The sequence below is a fragment of the Perissodus microlepis genome, chromosome 22 (genome assembly GCF_051167445.1).
Source record: "Perissodus microlepis isolate ML-2025 ecotype Zambia chromosome 22, ASM5116744v1, whole genome shotgun sequence".
In the NCBI taxonomy this organism is placed as follows: domain Eukaryota; kingdom Metazoa; phylum Chordata; class Actinopteri; order Cichliformes; family Cichlidae; genus Perissodus; species Perissodus microlepis.
In genome coordinates this window covers 14310473-14332914 of record NC_140481.1, presented here as the reverse complement: position 1 = coordinate 14332914, position 22442 = coordinate 14310473, and the positions used below count along the sequence as shown (strand labels likewise).

At 42.6% G+C, this 22442-nt stretch overlaps 1 protein-coding gene across 1 annotated transcript; it reads left to right on the top strand.

Moving 5' to 3' along the window:
• The first annotated feature begins 1288 nt into the window (after nucleotides 1-1288).
• On the top strand, nucleotides 1289-19698 carry col1a2 (collagen, type I, alpha 2). The gene is made up of 50 exons (XM_084919016.1): nucleotides 1289-1494; nucleotides 2292-2293; nucleotides 4369-4404; nucleotides 4791-4874; nucleotides 5404-5460; nucleotides 5675-5719; nucleotides 5811-5864; nucleotides 5956-6009; nucleotides 6140-6193; nucleotides 6292-6345; nucleotides 6898-6951; nucleotides 7089-7133; nucleotides 7300-7398; nucleotides 7600-7653; nucleotides 7980-8078; nucleotides 8284-8328; nucleotides 8454-8552; nucleotides 8679-8732; nucleotides 8835-8942; nucleotides 9040-9093; nucleotides 9184-9282; nucleotides 9726-9779; nucleotides 9874-9972; nucleotides 10080-10133; nucleotides 10229-10282; nucleotides 10385-10438; nucleotides 10559-10612; nucleotides 10694-10738; nucleotides 10974-11072; nucleotides 11368-11475; nucleotides 11579-11632; nucleotides 11750-11803; nucleotides 12555-12608; nucleotides 12746-12799; nucleotides 12897-13004; nucleotides 13238-13291; nucleotides 14781-14834; nucleotides 14939-15100; nucleotides 15247-15354; nucleotides 15664-15771; nucleotides 15951-16004; nucleotides 16121-16228; nucleotides 16330-16383; nucleotides 16470-16577; nucleotides 16756-16809; nucleotides 17038-17145; nucleotides 17277-17523; nucleotides 17651-17835; nucleotides 17923-18165; nucleotides 18276-19698. Exons 1-50 carry the CDS (start codon nucleotides 1425-1427, stop codon nucleotides 18420-18422), a joined length of 4059 nt encoding a protein of 1352 aa, XP_084775142.1. The 5' UTR covers nucleotides 1289-1424; the 3' UTR covers nucleotides 18423-19698.
• Nucleotides 19699-22442: the final 2744 nt, after the last annotated feature.

Here is a 22442-nt window from a genome sequence, read left to right as displayed (position 1 = left end):
GTTCTTAGTATTGCACTGAATGACCAAACAAGCATTTTAATGCACAGACAGAGAGAATGGAGTAGAGTACAGGTATAAAACTCTATCATAAAGCTCATATCTAATAATGTCTAACATAACAAAGATACCCCCTCCCCCTCCACCCACTGGTCTGTGAATTGTGAACTTGTTTAAACCTGGATTTCATGATTGCTTTTGGCCATAGGATAAAGTGTTGTGCACTTTGCTTAATCAAATGGACAGTGAATGTGTGGCATGAGGCAGTGTGAGGGCCACGCTGAGTGTTGTTGGAGTGGCAGTAGAGTAGATGACATGTCTGGTCATGTGGGCAGGTAAGAGCTGCTCAGAGAGGGAGAAAGGGAAAGAGGGGTTGAAACTAGAGTTCTCCTCCTCCTCACACCTGTCTTTTGTCAGCCTGAAGCTGCAGAATAGTGTGTTTGCATTATATGTGAAGCCTGCCACTGACAGGCTTTCGCTGAGTGAATGCTTGAGTGCTTTTGGTTTATTATGAAAACTCTGAGAAGAAAATGGATTTTTTTTGTCAGTTTTACTTTGAAAGGCAATGGAAATTTGAAGTTGAAATGCTTGGTGGGTGTGCAAAAATGAATCATGACGCAAACTTTTTCTTTTTTGGGCAGTGTGACAGCTTGGTAGATGGAAACAACACAAGGGAAAAAAAAGGAAAAGTGAAAACAATGTAAAATGAAGGTATCATACAACTATTTCTCGATAAATCGGTGAGTGTAAAGAGGCAAATAAAACTCCGTTCCAATTAAACTCCAACATGAAAAGATAACACAAAACCCTCTCTCCCTCTAAGTTAAGTTTGTTTCTGTAGAATGCAGCGCAGAAACGAAGGACTCTGATCTAGTTGGTGCCAAATGATGCCCGCCAACGCGCCCCTGAAATGTGCCCATAATTTACGCACAGAAATCTCAAGTTGAATCTCCTGCGCCCGCACCTCTTAGCGCAGAGACAGCACGGATTCCCTGCAGCCCGTAAAAAAAGAGGGGAAAAGTAGGCCTTCATCTCCCTTTTAAACCTCGACGCTGTCCACGTCCTCAAAAAGAATGGATCTAATTAAAACGTTGCACTCGTCATCATCGCCAAAGCGTTGCCAAACGGGTTCTGGTGGAGAGGAGGCAGGGAGATGTAGCACCACATGACTAAGTCTGAGCTGCGGAGGGATGGAAGTTAGATTGGGTTTCTCTTCTCTCATTGGCCGGTGGGCTGACTTTTGACACGCAGACCAGGGACCCTCCTGTCGTATAAATAAGCCTGATGGGACTTTATTATTCTAGCATCACGGCAGCAGGTTTCTGCTAAGTTTGGAGTTACTCGTGTCACCACAACTGTATGTCTGCCTGAAGGTGGTTTAAAAACAGGGGCTCAGCAGCACAAGGAGTCTGCATGTCTGCTTAGACATGCTCAGCTTTGTGGATACCCGGATTCTGTTGCTGCTTGCAGTAACTTCATACCTAGCATCATGTCAATGTAAGTTTGAATATCTGCTCTTTTTTCTTCTGTGATGGATATTTTTTTTTCTTGAGGATCTTGGCTTTTGTTTGGGACTTACATCGAGGTCAAGCCGAAGACAGCTTTAAGCCCTGCTGAATAAAACTCAACGGATTGAGCTCATGCAGAGGATTCTTCACTTTTTCCAAGGACCCAGTTATCATGATTTGATTAGTTTCCGTAAAGGGAAAGAGAGAGAAAGAGAAAAGAAAGTTTTGTTCCTTTAAAAGAGGAACGTCTAGAGGTTTTTTTTTTAGTTGTAATGCATGTGAAGTTAATGAAATGAGTCGAAATGTAGGTTTTCTTTCAGGAATAGGATGAAAAGCTTTTGTTGGGGCGTTGTACACATTGTTCCATCCAGACGTCCAGGGAATGAGCTTTATTATAGGAAACTCTAATGTCTCCCCCTGGTGGTCATGGGTGCAAACATCTACTCGCCACCATCTGCGTTATCTCCAACCCCCATTTATAAAACTAAAGCAGAAATGACACTAAACGATAACACGTTTTCTCTTATAATTACATTTAGATTCTTAAAGTACTTTTTGAGCAGCCTACCTTGCAGTTAATGGCAGTATAGTTCAGCATACATTTAACATACAAGGGTTTATAGATTAAAAGATGATTATACAGGTAACACATCATGACAAATTTGGCATTATTATATTACATGAAATGGGCAAATAAATAGTCTCACATCCCTTTTCAACCGCCAAGTGCGCCACCTCGTGGTCCAGATAGGATATAACGTGTTAGAGTTCACGGGGAGGTCCCAGCTGTGCCAACCTCTAACCGTAACCAGCTGGTCCAGAGTCGTGGAGAGCAGCTGCAACACAGTGCAGAAGAGAGACGCAAAACACAAGGCACCATTATAGAATGAAGTCACCAGTTTTTAAACAACCCTTTAAAAAAAACAGAGAAAAATCACACATTATAATATTTTTGCAGCAAAAGCAGTAAGACAGGAGTAATTAATACATTCTTATCACAAATCATGTAGGTCTTGTCTTCTATGTTGTAGCAGGCCAACTATTCATTTCCCTAGGGCATAAGCGACCTGTCCAGGCTTGCTCGCAGCTGGAGCGTGAACATGTGGAATGCTCCAACAATGACATTCACATTCATTACCGACAGTTTGACAAAGTTTGCTGTGATTCGCAAACTGTGCAGGCATGGCCCTCAGCTACACTTTTAAGAGAGGCTGAGACATGTTATGCAGCGAGTAAAACATGCAGGAAGGATGCTTATTTTAGGCCTGAACAGAAGCGTCTGCTCAGCATTTACAGACACACCCGATCAGCGTAGTGTAAAAAGCCCCCGACTGTGTGACACATTGAAAGAAAAAGAAAAGCACTGTTTGAAAAGTCACTTTTTCTAGTTTTGAATGTACTGACTTGAACACAGTCTCCAGAATTTTTTAAACCTGAAATAACACACTCAGCATTTTAATATGAAGATCTTAGGCAGATTCAACCATGAAGCATTAAGTAGAAGATGAAAACTGCTTTGTTTCTTTTTCAGGTTTTGCCCTAAAATTATTATGTTCTAACGGCGTATTCCCTTTTTCTCTCCCTGCCCCCCTCTTCTGCCTCTCCCTCCTCATCCTCATCTCTACAATGCCACAGTTGCGGTTAGTACACGTGCATGCTACCATGAAAACAACATACCTTAAAGTTTTTTCCGTTTTTCTTCCACAATCTCTGAAACAGCCCGTGAATGAAGGTCTCTGTCGTCTTTTAACCATTCAAGCAATCTGAACTATGGCAGAGGAGTGCCGTTAGGAATTTCAGACCCTGAGCTGAGTTATTTCTTGCAGTTTTCTCCCTTCCTGTCCATGAATAGGTGAGGGTCCTATTGGCTTAAGTTTGTGTCAATGAAAGCTAAAACCACAGGGCTGAGGCACCCATGGGGCCTGGTACAAAGGACCTTTTCTGAGGACAGCAGTGAGGAGCCAGAGAGGGAGGTTTGCCCCTATAACAGCTGGCTTTGGCTCCGTTTGGAGTCTCCCTCTGATCCTGATTTAAGATTGAATTTGGGAATTCTTCTGCTCATAGCTGAGATTGCCTGAAACTAAGCACCCACTGCATTTGGTGTTTACAGCTTCACCACGTCCAGGCACACTGTGCATGGTGTGGTTGTGGTAACGTGATAGCTGTTCCATGGACTAACATGCTCATACTCCTGAGTGATTGTCCAGTCTGGGTTTGGATGTTTCATTTTGTTGCCTCTCAGCATCTCTGATGTGAGCATGTTGACCACATGCACACTGTCCTCCTGAGTTCTCACATTAGTTTATCTGCACGAGCGTGATTGACATGTCACTGTGACAGCACGTCTGCACGCTGCATTATTTTAGAACAATGGCCAGACGTCATTACAGTCACACACAAGAATAGAAGGCAATAATCTGAATGAGTGGGATTGCCAGCTCATTAAATTGTTGCATGGAACCCTGAAAAGACTGAAAAGATCTTCTATTTATCTTAATCGAGGCAATAATGCATAATGTTGGACCTCTGGCTTGTTTGAATTGTGTCTAAGATGCATGAAGCATAGTTTATATTAGGAAAGTTCAAATGCCACCTTCATGATGACTGGTTCAATCACTCAGTTTTTCTGTTTTCTTTTGTTGCCCTTTATTTTTCTTGACTTGCTTATCCTCTGAGGATACAAGAAATCCCAGATTGTTTTAAATTACAGTTTAAGTCCAGGTTGCATGCATCTGGTTTTCAGATCAGAAGCGGTGGCCCGCTTTAGTGTGGGGATAGTTTTGAAATGAAATGCTATTGAAGTAACAAACTGAGGCCATCTGCTCCATGTTTTTGGTCTGACTGAGTGACTTTTGTGCCGCAGGGTCCTGGAGGAGCGAAAGGACCTCGAGGTGACCGGGTAAGCAGATGCAAAACTGCTCTGTCTGTGATAAACACGCTAACATGCCACTGAAGTATTTGATCATTTACACTCATGAGGCATCTTTGGCAACGTTTTTGTCAACATCACCTGACCTGTTAACCTTGGCAGGCCACACCCCTTTGTTTACATTTCCAATGGCACTATTTTTCTTAATTGTAACATATGAGAATGCCTCTGATATCTTTGATACGAAAGTGTGGCAGACTTATTCACTGATTTATTTTTACAATTTAAAATGCCTTAATTTTTTCAAAATAAGAGCTTGCGAGATAAAAACAGACAAGCGTCGCCTCCTTAAATCTCAGCAGCTCATCGTTCAATAATAACAGTGTTTACCAACTCATGTCATCTCTGTTTTACAGGGTCCTCCCGGCCCAAATGGAAAAGATGGTTTACCCGGACTTCCTGGCCCCGCTGGCCCCCCTGGTCCCCCTGGACTTGGAGGAGTAAGTAGAGAATAAACAGCCTGCGTAGATGGTGTTTACTGCAAATGTGCTCTAAATAATGCTGATAAAGCATCTTTGAGGAAAAAATGACAAGCCGTTCATAGGAAACAAACATGAAACCAGCCGTAAAAAGCGTATAGCTTCTTTTATTTTTTTGACCTCTGGTTGCCCCTCTCTGTCTCCTTAATTAACCCTGTAACCTTTGACCTTTTTGTCATTTATCCATTTTGGATCAAGGCGTTTTAAAAAAAGAGATACCACATGCCTGGTTACCACTCATTTTGCTCATTTTGTCTGTGTTTAATCCATAAAGCTGCTCGGTGGTAACTTTAGTGTTTTAAGAAACTCTTCAGGTGAATAAAGCGCATGTTTGCAGTAGTCTGTGGCTGCTGATTGTGAGACAAGTTTGAACTACAGGAACTACTGGAACTGGAAATCTGAATTACTTCAGTCTTAATGCCCTTTTGCTATAGAAAAGTGTTTATTATGCATACATAAGTATTAATCTGTGCTTTCTTCTGTTCAACAGAACTTTGCTGCTCAGTACGATGGTGTAAAAGCCCCTGATCCTGGCCCTGGACCCATGGTGAGGACCCCTCTCTTCATTGCCACACAACAACACTAGCCCATATGTCACAAAAACTAATATTTTTACATATATAATTTGGGATGACTACAGTGCATGGAAAGTTTCGTGTATTTCACGTGTTTAAATTTTGATTTCAGTCACCACAAAATGTTTTAATGACAATCTAACTGAGAGCTGATGATTGATGGTTTACTTCTTTTCTTCTTTTCAGGGTTTGATGGGACCAAGAGGCCCTCCCGGACCTCCTGGAGCTTCTGTAAGTATAAATATGTGCGAAAATTAAACCTATACAACTGTCTTTTTAAAGATTTTTATGACTAAATGCTGCATCTCCTCTCATTCAACAGGGACCTCAGGGACACACAGGACACGCTGGTGAGCCTGGAGAGCCCGGACAGGCCGTAAGATCATCCTCCTAAACATTTACACTTCTTTCAATGTCAATTTAAAAGTTCATCCTGGAGATCTTAATCCTCTGGTTTTCTTTCCCAGGGCGCTGTTGGTCCTCGTGGCCCTCCTGGACCTCCTGGCAAAGCTGGAGAAGATGTACGTACACATTAGTGTAACTACTGTTCAAAATGCAAAATAATTTTTGTTGCCACTCTTCTGTGAATGTTTTGCGAGTGGCTGCAGTAGTTTTTTGTTGTGGCCTAAAGTCTATTTCATTGATTCACAGGGTAACAATGGCAGACCTGGCAAGCCCGGAGACAGAGGTGTCCCCGGCCCTCAGGTAAGAGATTTGCACCACGATAACCACAAATAGATATAAGCAAGAGATGGATTTGCAGATGTGAAGTACTTAATATGTTCTTTGTGTTTGATTTGCAGGGTGCTCGTGGATTCCCTGGAACCCCTGGACTTCCAGGAATGAAGGGACACAGAGTGAGTGCTGATTTTTTTCCCCTCTGCTTTAACTTTACCCGATCCTTTGTGGACACCTGAGAGCTCAAACAAAGTGCTAAAAAGAAGAAAGTGGAGGTGGAGACACACCTGTGCTCCTTAGAAATTGGACTTAAGTTATATAGAGCATCGTAATTACCTCCACAGGGAGTGATTATGGACCTAACCTCCTGAATTCCTAATGGATGCCTTGAAGTTCTTAGCCTGTTAACATAACTGGATTGCAAAAGTGCTTCACGGAAAGGTGTTAGGTATTGAACATTTCCTTCCTATGATGGATGGAGACAGATGCAAAGCTTTCTATAACCCATGTTTGATTTTATAAATAGCTTTTTTAAGACGTTTTTTAATGTCTCCTATAATATAACCCCTGTTGGACTCTTTTCCTTGTTCTGTTTTATCTCTGGAGCAGTGCGCTACAATTTGAATCTATTATCCTTCTCACATGTTGATCTAAACGGTTATATTTATTTATAATTATATAACATTTCTCATATCTTCACCTGCCTTCATCACTGTGCTCCTGTGTTTCAGGGATACACTGGCCTGGATGGACGCAAGGGAGAGCCCGGTGGTGCTGGCCCCAAGGTAAGGCGACAACTAGCTGCTCTATGGATGTATCAAAAAATAAAAACTGTAATTCTTAATAGTTCCCAGTTAATTATTAGTGATAAATTTGAAAATGTTTAGACACATTCCTCATCGTACCATTTTCCCTCCCATAGGGCGAGCCTGGTGCTCATGGAGCTGCTGGAAGCCCTGGACTTGCTGTGAGTTTGAGATTCACCTTTCATGCACAAAAGCTTTAGTAAAGGCATCTGACTTGGATGTTTGTGACTGTTTGCGTCAGTCAGCATCATGTTCATGGGATGATAATGATGCTGTGGTATAAAAACCTGTACAGGTGATAATTGTAGGGAACTGTCTTGCCTTCAGGGAGCTCGTGGTCTTCCTGGTGAGAGAGGCCGCCCCGGCCCTGCTGGCCCTGCTGGTGCTCGTGGTGCTGATGGCAATGTTGGACCTACTGGCCCTGCTGTGAGTACACACACACTTATAACCCCTTTATCGGTGTTAGAGTGAGAAGATACCACTGAGATGCTTTTTCCTGATTGGACTTCAGCCTGTCTTCATATATAAATCACGATGAATACTGTAATGTGCCATCCTGCCAAGTCAGAAAAGGTTCATTCTTAAATTTTGGACTTTATTATGTGTTCCTGCTTTTCCTTTATTCAGGGACCCCTCGGTGCTGCTGGACCCCCAGGATTTCCCGGTGGCCCCGGCCCCAAGGTGAGTGTGATGCCACTTCCTGTTGCCTCTCAGAGAGGTTCACGATTAGGGTGAAAAAAGGCAGTTTTTATTGCTGTATAGGACAAGTACAACCAGTGCCTGCAAGCTCCTGCCCAATCACATATTCTTATATAGTATCCCCCAGGGGAATCAACAATAAGCCCTGAACTATTAATGTTTTTCATTTAAACAGTCATTTTGACTGTTAGTACTGCAAACCAAAACAAATACTTAATGCTGCTTAAGCTGCTTTAACTATAAAACCAACAACCACTAGGTAATATCGGCACACTGTTTGATTGTGGATGTATTTGTGCTGCTGACAGGGAGAGACCGGACCCGTGGGAGCTACTGGCCCATCTGGACCTCAGGGATCTAGAGGCGAGCCCGGACCCAATGGTGCTGTTGGCCCCGTTGGTCCCTCTGTAAGTATACAAGGTTGTTTCCATCAAGGTCACTCTCCGGTCACGTGTAACCACTGTTTCTGTTATCAATCTTTTACTTGACTCTGAGTCCTATAATTTAGTCATGATTTTAGGGAAGATTGGTGTCATGTTAACATGATCAGTTGAAAATGTGTTTTCTTTAAATAAAATGACTTGACTTTTTTTTCTTGTTCTTTCTCTCCAGGGTAACCCTGGTGCTAATGGCCTGAATGGAGCTAAGGGAGCTGCTGTAAGTATCTGACTTGAGCCAAAAGTGCATACAAATTTCCAGGGTCACACCAAGCTATCTTTATTTTGATACGGTTTGATATAATAGGATGCTATGCTGACCTGTTGACCATACCTGTTGTTTAGGGCACCCCTGGTGTTGCCGGAGCTCCTGGCTTCCCTGGACCAAGAGGAGGACCCGGACCACAGGGACCTCAGGGTGCTGCTGGACCTAGAGGCCTGGGTGTGAGTACACAAGAAACAAAATAGCCACCTGGAAACATTCTCTGTCCTTACGCCCCAGTACTGTCATAATTGTTCACAGATGATTGCTCTTTTGATTAACTGTGTCTCTTTATCTGTCTATTTTAGGGAGATCCTGGTGTTCAGGGTATAAAGGGAGATACTGGTCCCAAAGGAGAACCTGTAAGTTTATGTCCTTATCATCATTTAGAATTTGATCCAAATAAATCTGAAAACCTCTCTGTTGCACATTTAATGACCGTTTTGCTATGTTGTTTCCCTCAGGGTAACTCTGGACCTCAGGGAGCCCCTGGACCTCAGGGTGAGGAGGGCAAGAGAGGACCCACTGGTGAGCTTGGTGCTACTGGACTTGCTGGTGCCCGTGGAGCTAGAGTGAGTCCCATCATCTTTAATAGTTTGAGCCATAAATGTACTACAGCCGGAGACATTTTACTGGGATCAGCCATTAATTCTCATTTGACTCCTTTAGGGTGCTCCTGGCAGCCGTGGCATGCCTGGTGGTGAGGGAAGAACTGGCCCTGTTGTAAGTATTCAGTGATTAAAAAAACTCTTTTTTGCTTGAAATACAGGCAACATTAAGTCTCATAATTTGTCTCATCTGCCCTTTTCATAGGGTATGCCTGGTGCCCGTGGTGCTTCTGGTGCTGCTGGACCTCGTGGACCCCCTGGAGATGCTGGCCGTGCTGGTGAGCCTGGCCCAGCTGGTCTCAGGGTGAGCTTTTTACTAAATCCTGTTCTTGAATGGTTGTAATTCACAGTTTCAGGAAGTTACAGAGACACCTCAAAGTGCAAGTGCATATTTGGCAGTTGTAGTTTTAAAAAAAAATATGGAGCTAATATGGAGATGGAAAAAACTCTGAATTTCTAAAGTGAAAGTCTTCATTTCAAGTCTTAATTTTGTAAGAAATTATTAAGTGTTAGATTTACATGAAAACCCTGGATATTCACTGAGAATTTACTTACAAACGTCCATGATTAAAAGAAAAAAAACACAGGGCTTCACCTTACAAGATTATATAAACCTCATAATGTGTAGACGCAGAGTATCATGCCTGCCTGCCTAATCAAGTTGTAGTTGCAAAGTCTTAACTTTCTATGCAAATTTCCATAAGAAAACTTTAATGGAAAATTCATGGCAGCTATTATTGTCCACAGGGTCTCCCAGGAAGCCCTGGAAGCTCCGGACCCCCAGGAAAGGAGGGACCCTCTGTAAGTAAACCTCAATTTTATTTCATCTATTGTTCCTACTGTTTTTTTTACAGTAAATATAATTTCCTTCTGCAATCTTTGTTTGTCGCTCCAGGGTCCTTCTGGACAAGATGGCCGCAGTGGACCTCCAGGCCCAAGTGGACCTAGAGGCCTGTCCGGAAACATTGGTTTCCCTGGACCCAAAGGACCTTCTGTAAGCCTTTTTTTTTTCAAGAATTAAACATGGAACTATATCCTTCTTTGTTTTTCAAGTTAACCTAAATCTGTACTTATTAACTTACTAACTGCTTTTTGTTTTAGGGTGAGCCTGGCAAGCCTGGAGAGAGGGGAGCCACTGGCCCCACTGGACTGAGAGTAAGTCACAAATGTTATAATATATAAAACTTGAATTTAATTTGGTAATGGCTTCAGTAGTTAAAAGGCATCACTCTCTTTATCCTTGTGTCTAGGGAACCCCTGGACCTGATGGCAACAATGGAGCCACTGGTGCTACTGGACCTGCTGTGCGTGATCTTATGTGCAGCGCATGAGTAGATCTTGATGAATAAAAGCCACTGCATCGTCTTTGTCTTCGACTCTGATAACTTGTCTCTTTCTCTCTACAGGGAGGACCTGGTGAGAAGGGAGAGCAGGGACCTTCTGGTGCTCCTGGCTTCCAGGTTTTGATCCATAATTTTCTCTAAATATAGAAAAATGGTGCATGATTTTACAGCCATTTTAAGCTGATTGCTAAAATTTTTGATGCAATTGGAGCTGATGTAGAGTCTTGATATTTTCAGGGTCTGCCTGGACCCGCTGGAACTGCTGGTGAGGCTGGCAAGGCTGGAGACAGAGTAAGTATTTGGAAAACTGTAGTGAAAGCAGCATTATTGAAAGTGAAGTCCATGTCTAACCAAACAAAAATGCCTCTGTAGGGTATTCCAGGAGAGCCAGGACCTGCTGGAGCTGCTGGTGGCAAGGTGAGATCACCTGTCAGTGACATTGTTTTCCAAAACAAATGCAGCAATATAGGATTTTTACACATTAGCAAAGCCTGTCAAAAGTGCATATGTGTCCAGGTCTATGTGCACCAAATGAATCAAGACCCTTTAATATGTTGTAGGCTTTTCAAACCTTTAAATCTATTGCTATAAAAACATACTCAGAATCACATATAGAGAACACAAATTAAAATATGCATGTCTGTTTCTCCAGGGAGAGCGTGGTAACCCTGGTGCTGCTGGATCTGCTGGACCTCAGGGACCAATTGGAGCCCGTGGACCTGCTGGAGCCCCTGGAGCTGATGGTGGCAAGGTAAGACAGTTCTATTTTTACAGAAATTGATGGAACTTCTGAACATATGTCATGAAACCTGACAGTTCATAGACGTTCTCTGGCCTGTCACGGAATGGTCTTTAAAATGCACTTTCACAGCAATTTCCAGCACTGCTTACTGATCAAAATCCCACTGTTTATGCAGTGATAGCTCTGAGAAACTTTAAAAATGAAGAGTTATGTGATAATAAAATCTGTATATAGCTGGAAAATTGAAAACATCAATATTTATGTTGTTCAAATATGAACCCAAGTTTATCCTCTTTGTTTCCAGGGAGAGCCTGGTCCTGCTGGAGCTGCTGGTGCACCTGGACATCAGGGAGCCGGTGGCATGCCCGGAGAGCGTGGAGGTGCTGGTACTCCTGGACCCAAGGGAGAGAAGGTAAAGTTCTAGAAATCTGCCACCAGCAAATAAAATGGGTGTAAATGAGGGAGTATTGTTTCTTTGCTGTTGTGCGTCTTACACCCTCTTCCCCTCTCCCAAGGGAGAGAATGGACACAAAGGCCCTGACGGCAATCCTGGCAGAGATGGTCCCCGTGTAAGTAAAACTCTCCCGTCTTTGTTAGTATGCTTAATGTAAAAACTTTACACATTTATTTCCTCAATTTGAGTGTGTCAGTCAGTGATCTCAGTGTGCTCTCCTCACTTAATCTAGGGTCTGCAAGGACCTGCTGGACCTCCAGGACCCACTGGAGCCAACGGTGATAAGGTAAGTTGATAAAATAGTTGCCATTAAATAAATAATAGAAAGAAACCACCAAATGTAATGTTTTTAGATTTGTTCTATAATGCAAACAAACTTTGTTTGATTGGGGTTTTTTAATATTTAATTCATTTTTACGGTATTTAAAAAATGAATGCCAGCAAAAGTATTGAACATAACTCATCCACTGTAGGACCAGTTACCTTAAATAAAAAGCCATTTGCAGACGTTCACACCACTTTCATAATTTTATTGCTCAGTACCTTTATGTGGGACATCCCACCCCTCTAAAACAGAAATTTTAAGTAGCCAAAACACTGTTATGACTAAAGCTAGAACCTCAACACCGCCATCTAATGGCTATCATGCAAAATAACAGCAATGAGTAACCTGCAATGAAATGTAAGATGACAGTGGTTAACCTAAAAATAATGCAGAAAACAAGTATTCATATTTATTACTGGCATTTAAATATTTATTTAAATCAAAATATATGAATTTGCAAGTATTTTTTAAATTTGTTTTCCTGAGTGTTTGTGTATGTTGTTCTATAAACACAACCAACAGAGCCAAGAGTACAGTAACAAAATTCTTTAAGAATGAAAATGCTGACTATTTAGAGCATTCTTATAATATATTGCATATTGAAGTATATTCCTATTAGCTATCTCGGCTTTCTGCATAATGGAGCGTGACAAGTCAGTGGATGCTTGGAACAACTGTAAGCTAATAAAATGTTTCCTGTTCTCTCTTCCAGGGTGAGGGTGGTTCCTTCGGACCTGCCGGCCCAGCTGGACCTCGTGGACCCTCTGTGAGTAGCTGCTGATCACTCCTTGTTCCACTAGCTTACATTTGCGTTCAAACATCTCATAGCAGAACCTGGCAAAACACAAGCTTCCATCTTTTAGTTTGAACAGTCTTTTTGACCCCACTGCTTGTTGTCCACAGGGCGAACGTGGAGAGGTTGGACCCGCTGGAGGTCCTGGATTCGCTGGCCCCCCTGTAAGTCCATTTTGAAATTCAGTACCCCATTCCCCATGTCATGTTCAATAGATAAAGATTAGCCAATACTTACATACCACAACCACGCTTGCTACAGGGTGCTGATGGTCAACCTGGAGCAAGAGGAGAGCGTGGACCTTCAGGAGGAAAGGGAGAAGTTGGCCCCTCTGGCCTCGCTGGACCTGCTGGACAGTCTGGACCTGCTGTAAGTACCACTTTCACCGGACATATACACACACAAACACGCATCCAGCAAAGCTAAACAAATTGAGAGAGAGATCTAACATGATTTCACTGATTTAGCATTACCAGGCATCTATGAGAGTGTTCACTGTGGGATAAAATCAACAGCTATTTCAAAATACTGTTTATGTTTATAGATTAGAGGTGAGCAGTCTTGATATGACACTGAGTTTGATTTCTTCTTCCGGTATCTAGGGTCCTGCTGGCCCTGGTGGACCTCCTGGTGCTCGTGGAGACAATGGACCTTCTGTGAGTATTCAAACATACAAATAAACAGCTTTACCAGCCACACACGACACTCTCATGAATGCACTCATTAACTCTGTGGGCTTAAAAGCAACCATAGCATGCAGTGAGTAGGAGTTCCAATCAAAGCTGTTAGGAACTTAAAAAAAAAGGCAACATTAAAACATGAGATTAAGCCACTTATCAGTTATTTCTTGTACTGCCCTTTTTAAAATGTTTATATTTTTTAATATAAGCCCAAATAGGAACTAGTTTGTACTAGTGAGTCAATATTGTGTGCATTTGTGTAAATTTATGCACGTAACCGCACAGTATCACTGTTTTAACTTAGCAGACTTTGTCAGCTTTTGATCTGTTCATTTTCCAGTGTTTCCTCTAAATCACTCAAATGTATCTTAATGGTAACACCAAAGGCAATTTTATTCATACAGCACATTTCGCTACATGTAAAATCAATCTGCTTGCCATTAAAGATAAAAACACAAAAAAGCCTTTTATCTTTGGAATGACTTAAGGAAATAAAAACAATAAAACAAATTGTACAAAGACATATAATATAAGTTAGCATGCACACACGCACAAACATACACACTCATACAGTGTAAGTGTAAGCCTGTAAGAGGTTTTTAGTCCATTTTTGAATGTAGGCACAGGTGTAACTGACCTCAGGTCAGGGGTCAGGTTGTTTTTGAAGAGCATCACATTAACTGAAAGCAACCTCGGCACTCATTTATATCTCATTCTGGGACCAGTTAAAAGATTACCTGAGAGGTACGACTGGTTTATAGACACTAAACAAGTCAAAGATGTGTTGGAGGACCAAACCAAAGAGCTTTATGAACTCATAGATTTTAACGGTAATTTCATGTTAAACTCAAAACCAATAAAGTGACTTCAGTATTAGGGTATTATGTTCACATTTGCGTGTACATGTAAGGCTCTGGCTGCTGCATTCTGAACGAATATAAGTAGTTATACTGATAATTCTGATAGTTCTGCAAATAGAGCGTTACAGCAGTCTAACCTGTTTGATATGAATGAATGGATCATATCCTCGAAGTCAGTTTGAGAGAAGTATTTTCTAACTTTTGATCAATTTAGGTGGCAGAAAGCAGTCCTGGTGACCTTATTAACATGACTATCAAAACTGAGATAACTGTCCAAAATAATGCTCAGGGTTCTAACCTGCTCGCTGTGTTTGAGAAAAAGCGGTGATAAATATTAACAGATTTTCCATCTTGAATTTTAGACCAACAACAAATATTTCCATCTAGTTTCTGCTCAGTTCAGAAAGGTTTCTAGACAACCAGCAAATAATGTCATCAAAATCCATCTTATGGATTTGAAGAACTGCTGATTGAATTTTGTATTTGTGCAGATCTAAAACTATGTGTATCGTGTCTTAACTCTCAGCCCATCTACACACACAAACATAGACACAACAAACATTTTGAATGACCTCCGCTTAACCACTGTGTGTGTTTCTGGTCAGGGTCTGACTGGTTTCCCTGGTGCTGCCGGCAGAGTTGGTGCTGCTGGTCCTGTTGTAAGTATGGATTTTGCATTTACTAATAAATTACATTTTAGTAATAACCTCAAACATACAAACTGACTTGACATGACCCCTCGTTCCTTCTCTTCCCCTCTCAGGGTATTGTTGGACCCCCTGGCCCCGCTGGTAACTCTGGTAAGGATGGACCTCGTGGTCCTCGTGGTGATGCTGGTCCCTCTGGTCCTTCTGGAGAGTCCGGAATGATTGGACCATCTGGTCTTGCTGGAGAGAAGGGACCCTCTGGAGAGTCTGGCCCCCCTGTAAGTTATAGCCCTCTTGAAATTGCGGTGCACTGAAACTTTGAGGACACTTTAGTGGCATCCATGCTTATACCGCTGATGTGCATATATAGATCTTAAGAACTGCATCCTCAGCTCTTTAATGTGTGACTGATGATGTATTTTAGGGTCCTCCTGGTGCTCCTGGATCTTCTGGTCCTCTTGGACTTCAGGGATTCGTTGGTCTGCCTGGTTCTAGAGGAGATCGTGGTACACCTGGTGCTGCTGGTGGTGTGGTAAGTAGAAACTAGTTCTGATTATACCACGAAAAAAAATTACCTGTTTGATGAACCACTGAATGTGTATTATCATTCAGAAAGTGTTGGTCACTTCAAACCATGGACAACAAATTTTAAATATGCATGGACAACAGTGCTAGTCCAGACGACAGACCATAATTTCCATTTTGGAGGATGTCTCAGAAAGACCACATGCACTTTTGATAATGGGAAGATCCCTCGTCCCCAAAAGTCTGAACGTACACAGCATCCATGTTATTGGTTGACTATATTTGACCCACTGATTTTCTCTGTGTCATATCCCAGGGAGAGCCTGGTAGAGTTGGACCTGCTGGTCCCCCTGGAGCCCGTGGAGTCCCTGGCAACATTGGCCTGCCTGGTATGACCGGACCCCAGGGAGAGGCTGGACGTGAGGTAAAGACTTGTAACCCCTACTACCGATCTATGAATGATTTATAGAGAGTGCTAAAATAATATAATTGTGTGTTCTGTATTTTCTGTGATATATTTGCTTTAAAAAAATCACATAACATTTTAAAATAGTAAGCCTGTTAAACCTTTATATAAACTTCTCTGTTCTTTACAATCCACAGGGCAACACTGGTAACGATGGACCTCCTGGTCGTCCTGGTGCTGCTGGATTGAAGGTAATGCCCTGTCGTGTACCTTAAGCCATTATCATGCACAGAACACACATATATATATATATATATATATATATACTATGTTTTAACCAACTTCCACCATGACCCACCGTGCTTAGGGAGACCGTGGTGAGCCTGGATCTGCTGGCGCCATGGGACTTGCTGGTGCCCCTGGACCTGCTGGACCCACTGGAGCTGCCGGCAGACCTGGAAACCGTGGAGAGGCTGTAAATATTCTAATCATTAAATTCCCAATATAAGCAAAATTGTTTACTGGGTACTTTTATCTACAATCGTCTGCTTGTTTCACTTTTTTTCCTGTCCCTAGGGCCCATCAGGTTCATCTGGAGCTGTTGGCCCCGCTGGAGCTAGAGGTGCCCCTGTAAGTATAATACACTAGCAAAGCAAATGAAATTACAAAAGGAATGCACCACAATATGTTTAAGCCTGTGTCTTTGTTCAATGTAGGGACCTGCTGGACCTCGTGGTGAGAAGGGAGTTGCTGGAGACAGGGGAGAGAGAGGCATGAAGGGTCTGCGTGGACATCCTGGTCTCCAGGGAATGCCTGGACCTTCTGTGAGTGGCTGCACAGCAGCATAATGCACAAGAACTGTATGAATACTCAGCCCCATTATGCTCATAAACAATGCTTCAATACAGATTCCAGTAGCATTTGCAGGGCAATGTAATCATGGAGAGGAAAGACTTGTTGTCACTAAAATGCCACTGAGTGATGTGTTTTCTTTTACCACAGGGACCTTCCGGTGACACTGGCGCTGCTGGAGCTCATGGACCTTCTGGACCCAGAGTGAGTAGAATCCCAGCAGCTTGCTTATTTTTTTTCTTCTACATGCATCGAAGATCATCTGTGCATGCCCTATTGAAAAGTTTCACCGTTAGTGAGAAATAAGTGTATGTGGCTCCTAGCTCCTAGCCACTCCTACCCACATACACTCCTGCTATTTTTGACAGAGCACCCTTAATTTGTAGATTAATAAAAACACAAATGTTTGACTGTGTGATGTGATTTCTTTAGGGACCTGCTGGACCCCATGGACCCGTTGGTAAGGATGGCAGACCTGGTGGCCATGGTACTATGGGTGCTCCTGGTCCTCGTGGACCCAATGGATACACCGGACCAGTGGTAAGTTGTCCTTTATATCAACAGCTTCATCACCTTCTTAAATACTGCAACTTTTATTTTGCACACTGGACAGTTTAGTGCTATTACAGAACTGTTCTTTACACATCACTCCATTGTCTTATCCATGTTAGGGTCCTCCCGGACCTCCCGGTCTGCCTGGACCTCCCGGCCCTGCTGGTGGTGGATACGATGTCTCCGGAGGATATGATGAGTACAGAGCTGACCAGCCTGCTCTGAGAGCCAAGGACTACGAGGTCGATGCCACCATCAAGTCTCTCAACACTCAGATCGAGAACCTGCTCACCCCTGAGGGATCCAGGAAGAACCCTGCCCGCACCTGCCGTGACATCAAGCTCAGCCACCCTGACTGGAGCAGCGGTAAGCTTGGCTTCAGCTCCTGAAAATAATAGCAAAGTGCCACTGTTACTATGTTCTGAAGCATTTACAGAGGCCATGCGTGTAACTGACCTACTCCAGTTAATGCGACTCTCTGCTTTTCCTGAAGGATTCTACTGGATCGACCCCAACCAGGGCTGCACCAACGATGCCATCAAGGTCTTCTGCGACTTCACCACCCGTGAGACCTGCATCTACGCCCACCCTGAGAGCATCGCCCGCAAGAACTGGTACAGAAGCACCGAGAACAAGAAGCACGTCTGGTTCGGTGAGACCATCAACGGTGGCACTGAGGTGAGAGAGCAGGCAACTTGCTTCATGTGAAATGAAAACAAGCTTAACCTCTACAGGAAACACTCACTGGTTCTTTCCTTCCTGCAGTTCACCTACAACGATGAGACCCTCAGCCCCCAGAGCATGGCCACCCAGCTGGCCTTCATGCGCCTGCTGTCCAACCAGGCCAGCCAGAACATCACCTACCACTGCAAGAACAGCGTTGCCTACATGGACGGTGAGAGCGGCAGCCTGAAGAAGGCCGTGGTACTCCAGGGCTCCAACGATGTGGAGCTGAGAGCTGAGGGCAACAGCCGCTTCACCTTCTCCGTGCTAGAGGACGGCTGCACTGTGAGTAGCATTGCTGTTACGTTTCAGTCTGCTTCGCAGCTTTGTGACTTGTGTTGTTAAACCTCTGCTCCAATACTCAACCTCTCTTTTCCTCCGATTTACACCTGCAGACACACACTGGTGAGTGGAGCAAGACAGTGATCGAGTACAGAACAAATAAACCATCTCGCCTCCCCATCCTCGACATTGCACCTTTGGACATTGGTGGAGCTGATCAGGAGTTTGGTTTGGACATTGGCCCAGTCTGTTTCAAATAAATAGACTCATGATAAATTAACACCGGAAAAAAAAGAGAGGAAGAACGAAAAAAACAAAAACAAAATCTCTGCCCTTCTATCTGTGTTCGTTTTTTTTTTTTTTATACTGAATGCTGATTTCTCTCTGCGCATCCACTTGCTTACGATGGGCAACTATCGGAGAGGACTGAACGGACTGATCGGAGCGTTGGTGCAATGCAAAATAAATACAGCAACCCAAAGGGACGCGGGAATACACCTTGTTGTGGGACATCATGTCATCCTTTTGTAAAAAATAAAAGAAGTGTAATAAAAACGCTGAAAGTATGCATCACTTTGTGGTCTTTGTATATCTTCCAAAGAGGAGGTTTAAAACCACAATTTCCATGAAAAAAGGTTTAAACTACCTCATGCCTGTACCTAAAGAAAATACTATTACCAAAACCTGGGTCCACAACGAGATGTTATGACTTCTAATGCTTCAAGCTTTGTCCCGTATCGGAAGGTGCTCGGTTACTTGAAGCAAAGATCTATGGTGCTAATATGCAGCTGTGGAGCAAACCACTTTTTTAAACTGTATTATTTTGTATTGACCTTTGAGGAGTCTTGCAATCTTCCCCTGATATTCCTCCATTCTAAGCAGGTGGAATGAGTCTAAACCTGATGTCTTGTTTGGGTTTTTATTCTTTTGTTTTCTTTTTTTCTAGATTTTATTTTTCTTTGTTTGTTTTTTTTTCCTTCAGGCTTTTTCACTCTTCCAATCCCACACCCAGTGTTCATTCTGACAGCACATAATTCATCTCGTTCTGAATGGGTTTTTTAAGGCGGCCTCTCTCTCAAAAAATGACACAACAAAGTCTATTGTACCTATTTTGTATATGTGAGATGTTTAAATAAATTGTGAAAATTTCTGAAATAAAGCATGTCCAATGTTCCAAAACACACTACGCAGTGACTTAAGTGCTTTCGTGTTTTAAGGACACCGATGAAGGTGTGTCACTGTACTTTGGTTCTAGTTTGGCTGATGATTTACATATCACTGACTTTAAACATCTTCCTATTGTGGAAGCACAGCAGTGTCCTCGTTCACATCCCCCACCTTTTTTTTTTTTTTTACCTTGCTTTCCAACGGTACATTCAATTTTAATGTACAGTAAATTTCTGTTTACACTGTCCATGCCAATGTGTGATTACTAAAGTGCATTGTTCCTTGTAAATATGCATCCTCTCATGTTGCTTTTTTTCCTTGCATAATACAGCTTTTGCATCCAAATAAATCTCTGTGATTTGGATTCAAGGCTTGCAGTCATGCGTGAACATAGGCATAAGTCAGTCTCAGTTAAGAATACGGCAGTTCTGGAGATAAGTAGGTGTTTCACTCAGGGTGATGGCGTATGAGATCAGCTGCAACACCTTCTGCAACCACTAGAAGGCAGTGTGGCGTGCATTTACGAGAGTATCTGCTTCATGTCCAGTTCATTTAGGCTATGTCCACACGTACACGGGTATTTATGTCCTACGGACACTTCAAATACCTGTAGGTGGCAAGGTTATTATAGTTAACTAAATTTGAGGACGGAAAGAGATCGCAAAAAGAGGGAGAGAGAGACGGGTGAGTCAGCCGAGGACAGTCTGGGCAACTTGGAGGCATTAAGTTGATTGTGAATTCCTCTGTATGCCAAAGTATTCTAGAGTCAAATATGAAGCCATCAGTCTGACATCTGAAGCCTGGCCAAACGTGGGACATAATAAAAGGCCAGTGACCCCCAAAGCACAGAAGCAAATCTACAGCAGAATGGCTGAAAAAGAATTTTTTTTAAAAAAATGTTGTGTTGCAACTGCCCGGTCAAAAGTCCAGACTTCAACCTGACTGAAATGCTGTGGCAGGCATTTAACAGAGCTGCGCACAGAGCTGTGTAGATAATCGTTGGAGCAAAAAGACAACAACAAAAAGCAAACAAAGAAAAAAGAAACAAAAAAAACAAAAACTTAGCTGTGCACAGGGCTGGACTGGGACAAAAAATCGGAAGCGCATTTTGACTAGAGACCGGCCCACCAGGTATTATAGGAAAAACCATAAATCCTTTGAATGAAAACAAACGCTGTTGTCACAGTGATGTACACTGTCTTGTTGGTATATATGTATCTTAAACTTAAACCTACACCATCCTCCCTATTCTGGTATTCTAAACAGTACCCGAAAGTAGACTGCTTGGTCGAGTTAACCTCCTGAACACATGGTGAAAACCTGAAATTAAGACAGAGAAGACTAGAGGTGAGACATGATCATTACTGATTACTGATGACAGATTTAGATATATTTTCATAAACCATTCATTTGCCACATCAATAAACAGCATGGCAGGGCAAAATATTTTTTCTAACATGGCAACCTTTAATAAGTGAAAGGAGATAGACAGACAGGTGAGAAAGAATAAAACTTAATTGACTTTTTGATGGCATTTTACACCCAGTACTGGTACAGAATCTAGAAAATGTGGGAAAATACTGGCATCATATACAGTACTTAGCTACTTCTGAAGAAATTATGATGGGACCCTAAAAAAAATTACTATGTACAATAATGGATTTCTATACATTTTACATCAGATGAAAACATTTGTTGTAAGATTCAGATAATTATTTGTTAAAAGCCAGACATTTTAAATGAGAATAAGAAAGAAAAGTATTTTATTTGTGCCCCCCTTTCCCTGTTAATGCCCTACCTGCCCCCTGGCAAAACTTTGCTAGACCCGCCCCTGCACAGTTACCAGCTGTCAGCTACTTAGAAAAGGATCCTGGTGTTATTTGTGCCTCAGAAACAGTTCATAACTTCCCTTCAACTCATTCATGTCACCTAAAAGGTAAACCTGTTTCTCCATCACCTGTTCAGCTCTGATGATTCAGTAAGGACATCTCCTGGTTTCATCTTCATGTTTCCCTCTCACCAGATAACCAAACCGATATCATGACCAGCAGCTTTTACAGCTGTGGCTCCAGCAAACATCAGCTGATACTAGAAATTAATATTAAATAAATTCTAACAACAGCTGATCAAGCTTAAACGTGCTGCTGTTGTTTAGCGCAACATCCGCCGGTTTCATGTTTCTGACGCAAAGTGGGCGATAAACAAACAAGAGAGAAAAGCCGATCAGCTGATCATTGATCAGTTTCATGATTGAAGTAGAAACAGGAGAGGGAGGGTGAGAGGATGAGAGAAGAAGAGGCAGCTGTGCAGCAAAGACACAGAATAAATCCAGCTTTGTGTCCGGGACAAACTGTGTTCCTTTTCACCTCAATACAAAACGTGTAATATTTTCTCTGAATACGAGAAGATTCTGTTTTTTACGGGACGGTTGGAAACTCTAATAACTAACCTTATAAATAAAATAAGATAAAACAAGTTCAACATCAGTAACATCAAAGCACCCGCCCAGCAGTATATAAACTCCGTCATGCTAGTTAGTACACAGTACAAGTTATTGTAACTGACTGTAAAAAGTCAGCATAACGAAAATAAACTCCACCTAAACTTGGTTTATATCTGACCCAGATAGACTGCAGGTCATAACTTCTTACCTGAAGTTCAGTTCACCGCCTCGGGTCTCTGCTCCTTCTGCCTTTCCGTCATCCACCTGCCAGCGTGTTGCATCTGCTGGCCTCCACCACTTGCTAATGTTACTGAATCTGTGGAAGCTCGGCAATAGCCACCACCAAACAACTGAGTTATTTTTACACATCTCCCAGCATCTGGCCAATCCACCACCTTTCAGTGTTTATACTGTTACGGAAAAAAAACAAAAAACCCATCGGCCCACCGGGCAAATGCCCGGTATGCCCGATGGCCAGTCCAGCTATGGCTGTGCATCAAATTGGCGACCTGTCTGGGACGGCCCACAACTCTGATAAGGATAAGCGGAAGAGAATGGATGGGTGGAAAGAAAAGAAAACTGTTGTTGGGCCAGTTTTGTCTCCTTTGTTGTTCTGTCCATGAGATTCAGAGATAGAAAATGTGCAGTGGAACAAATTCAAAGTGAACCT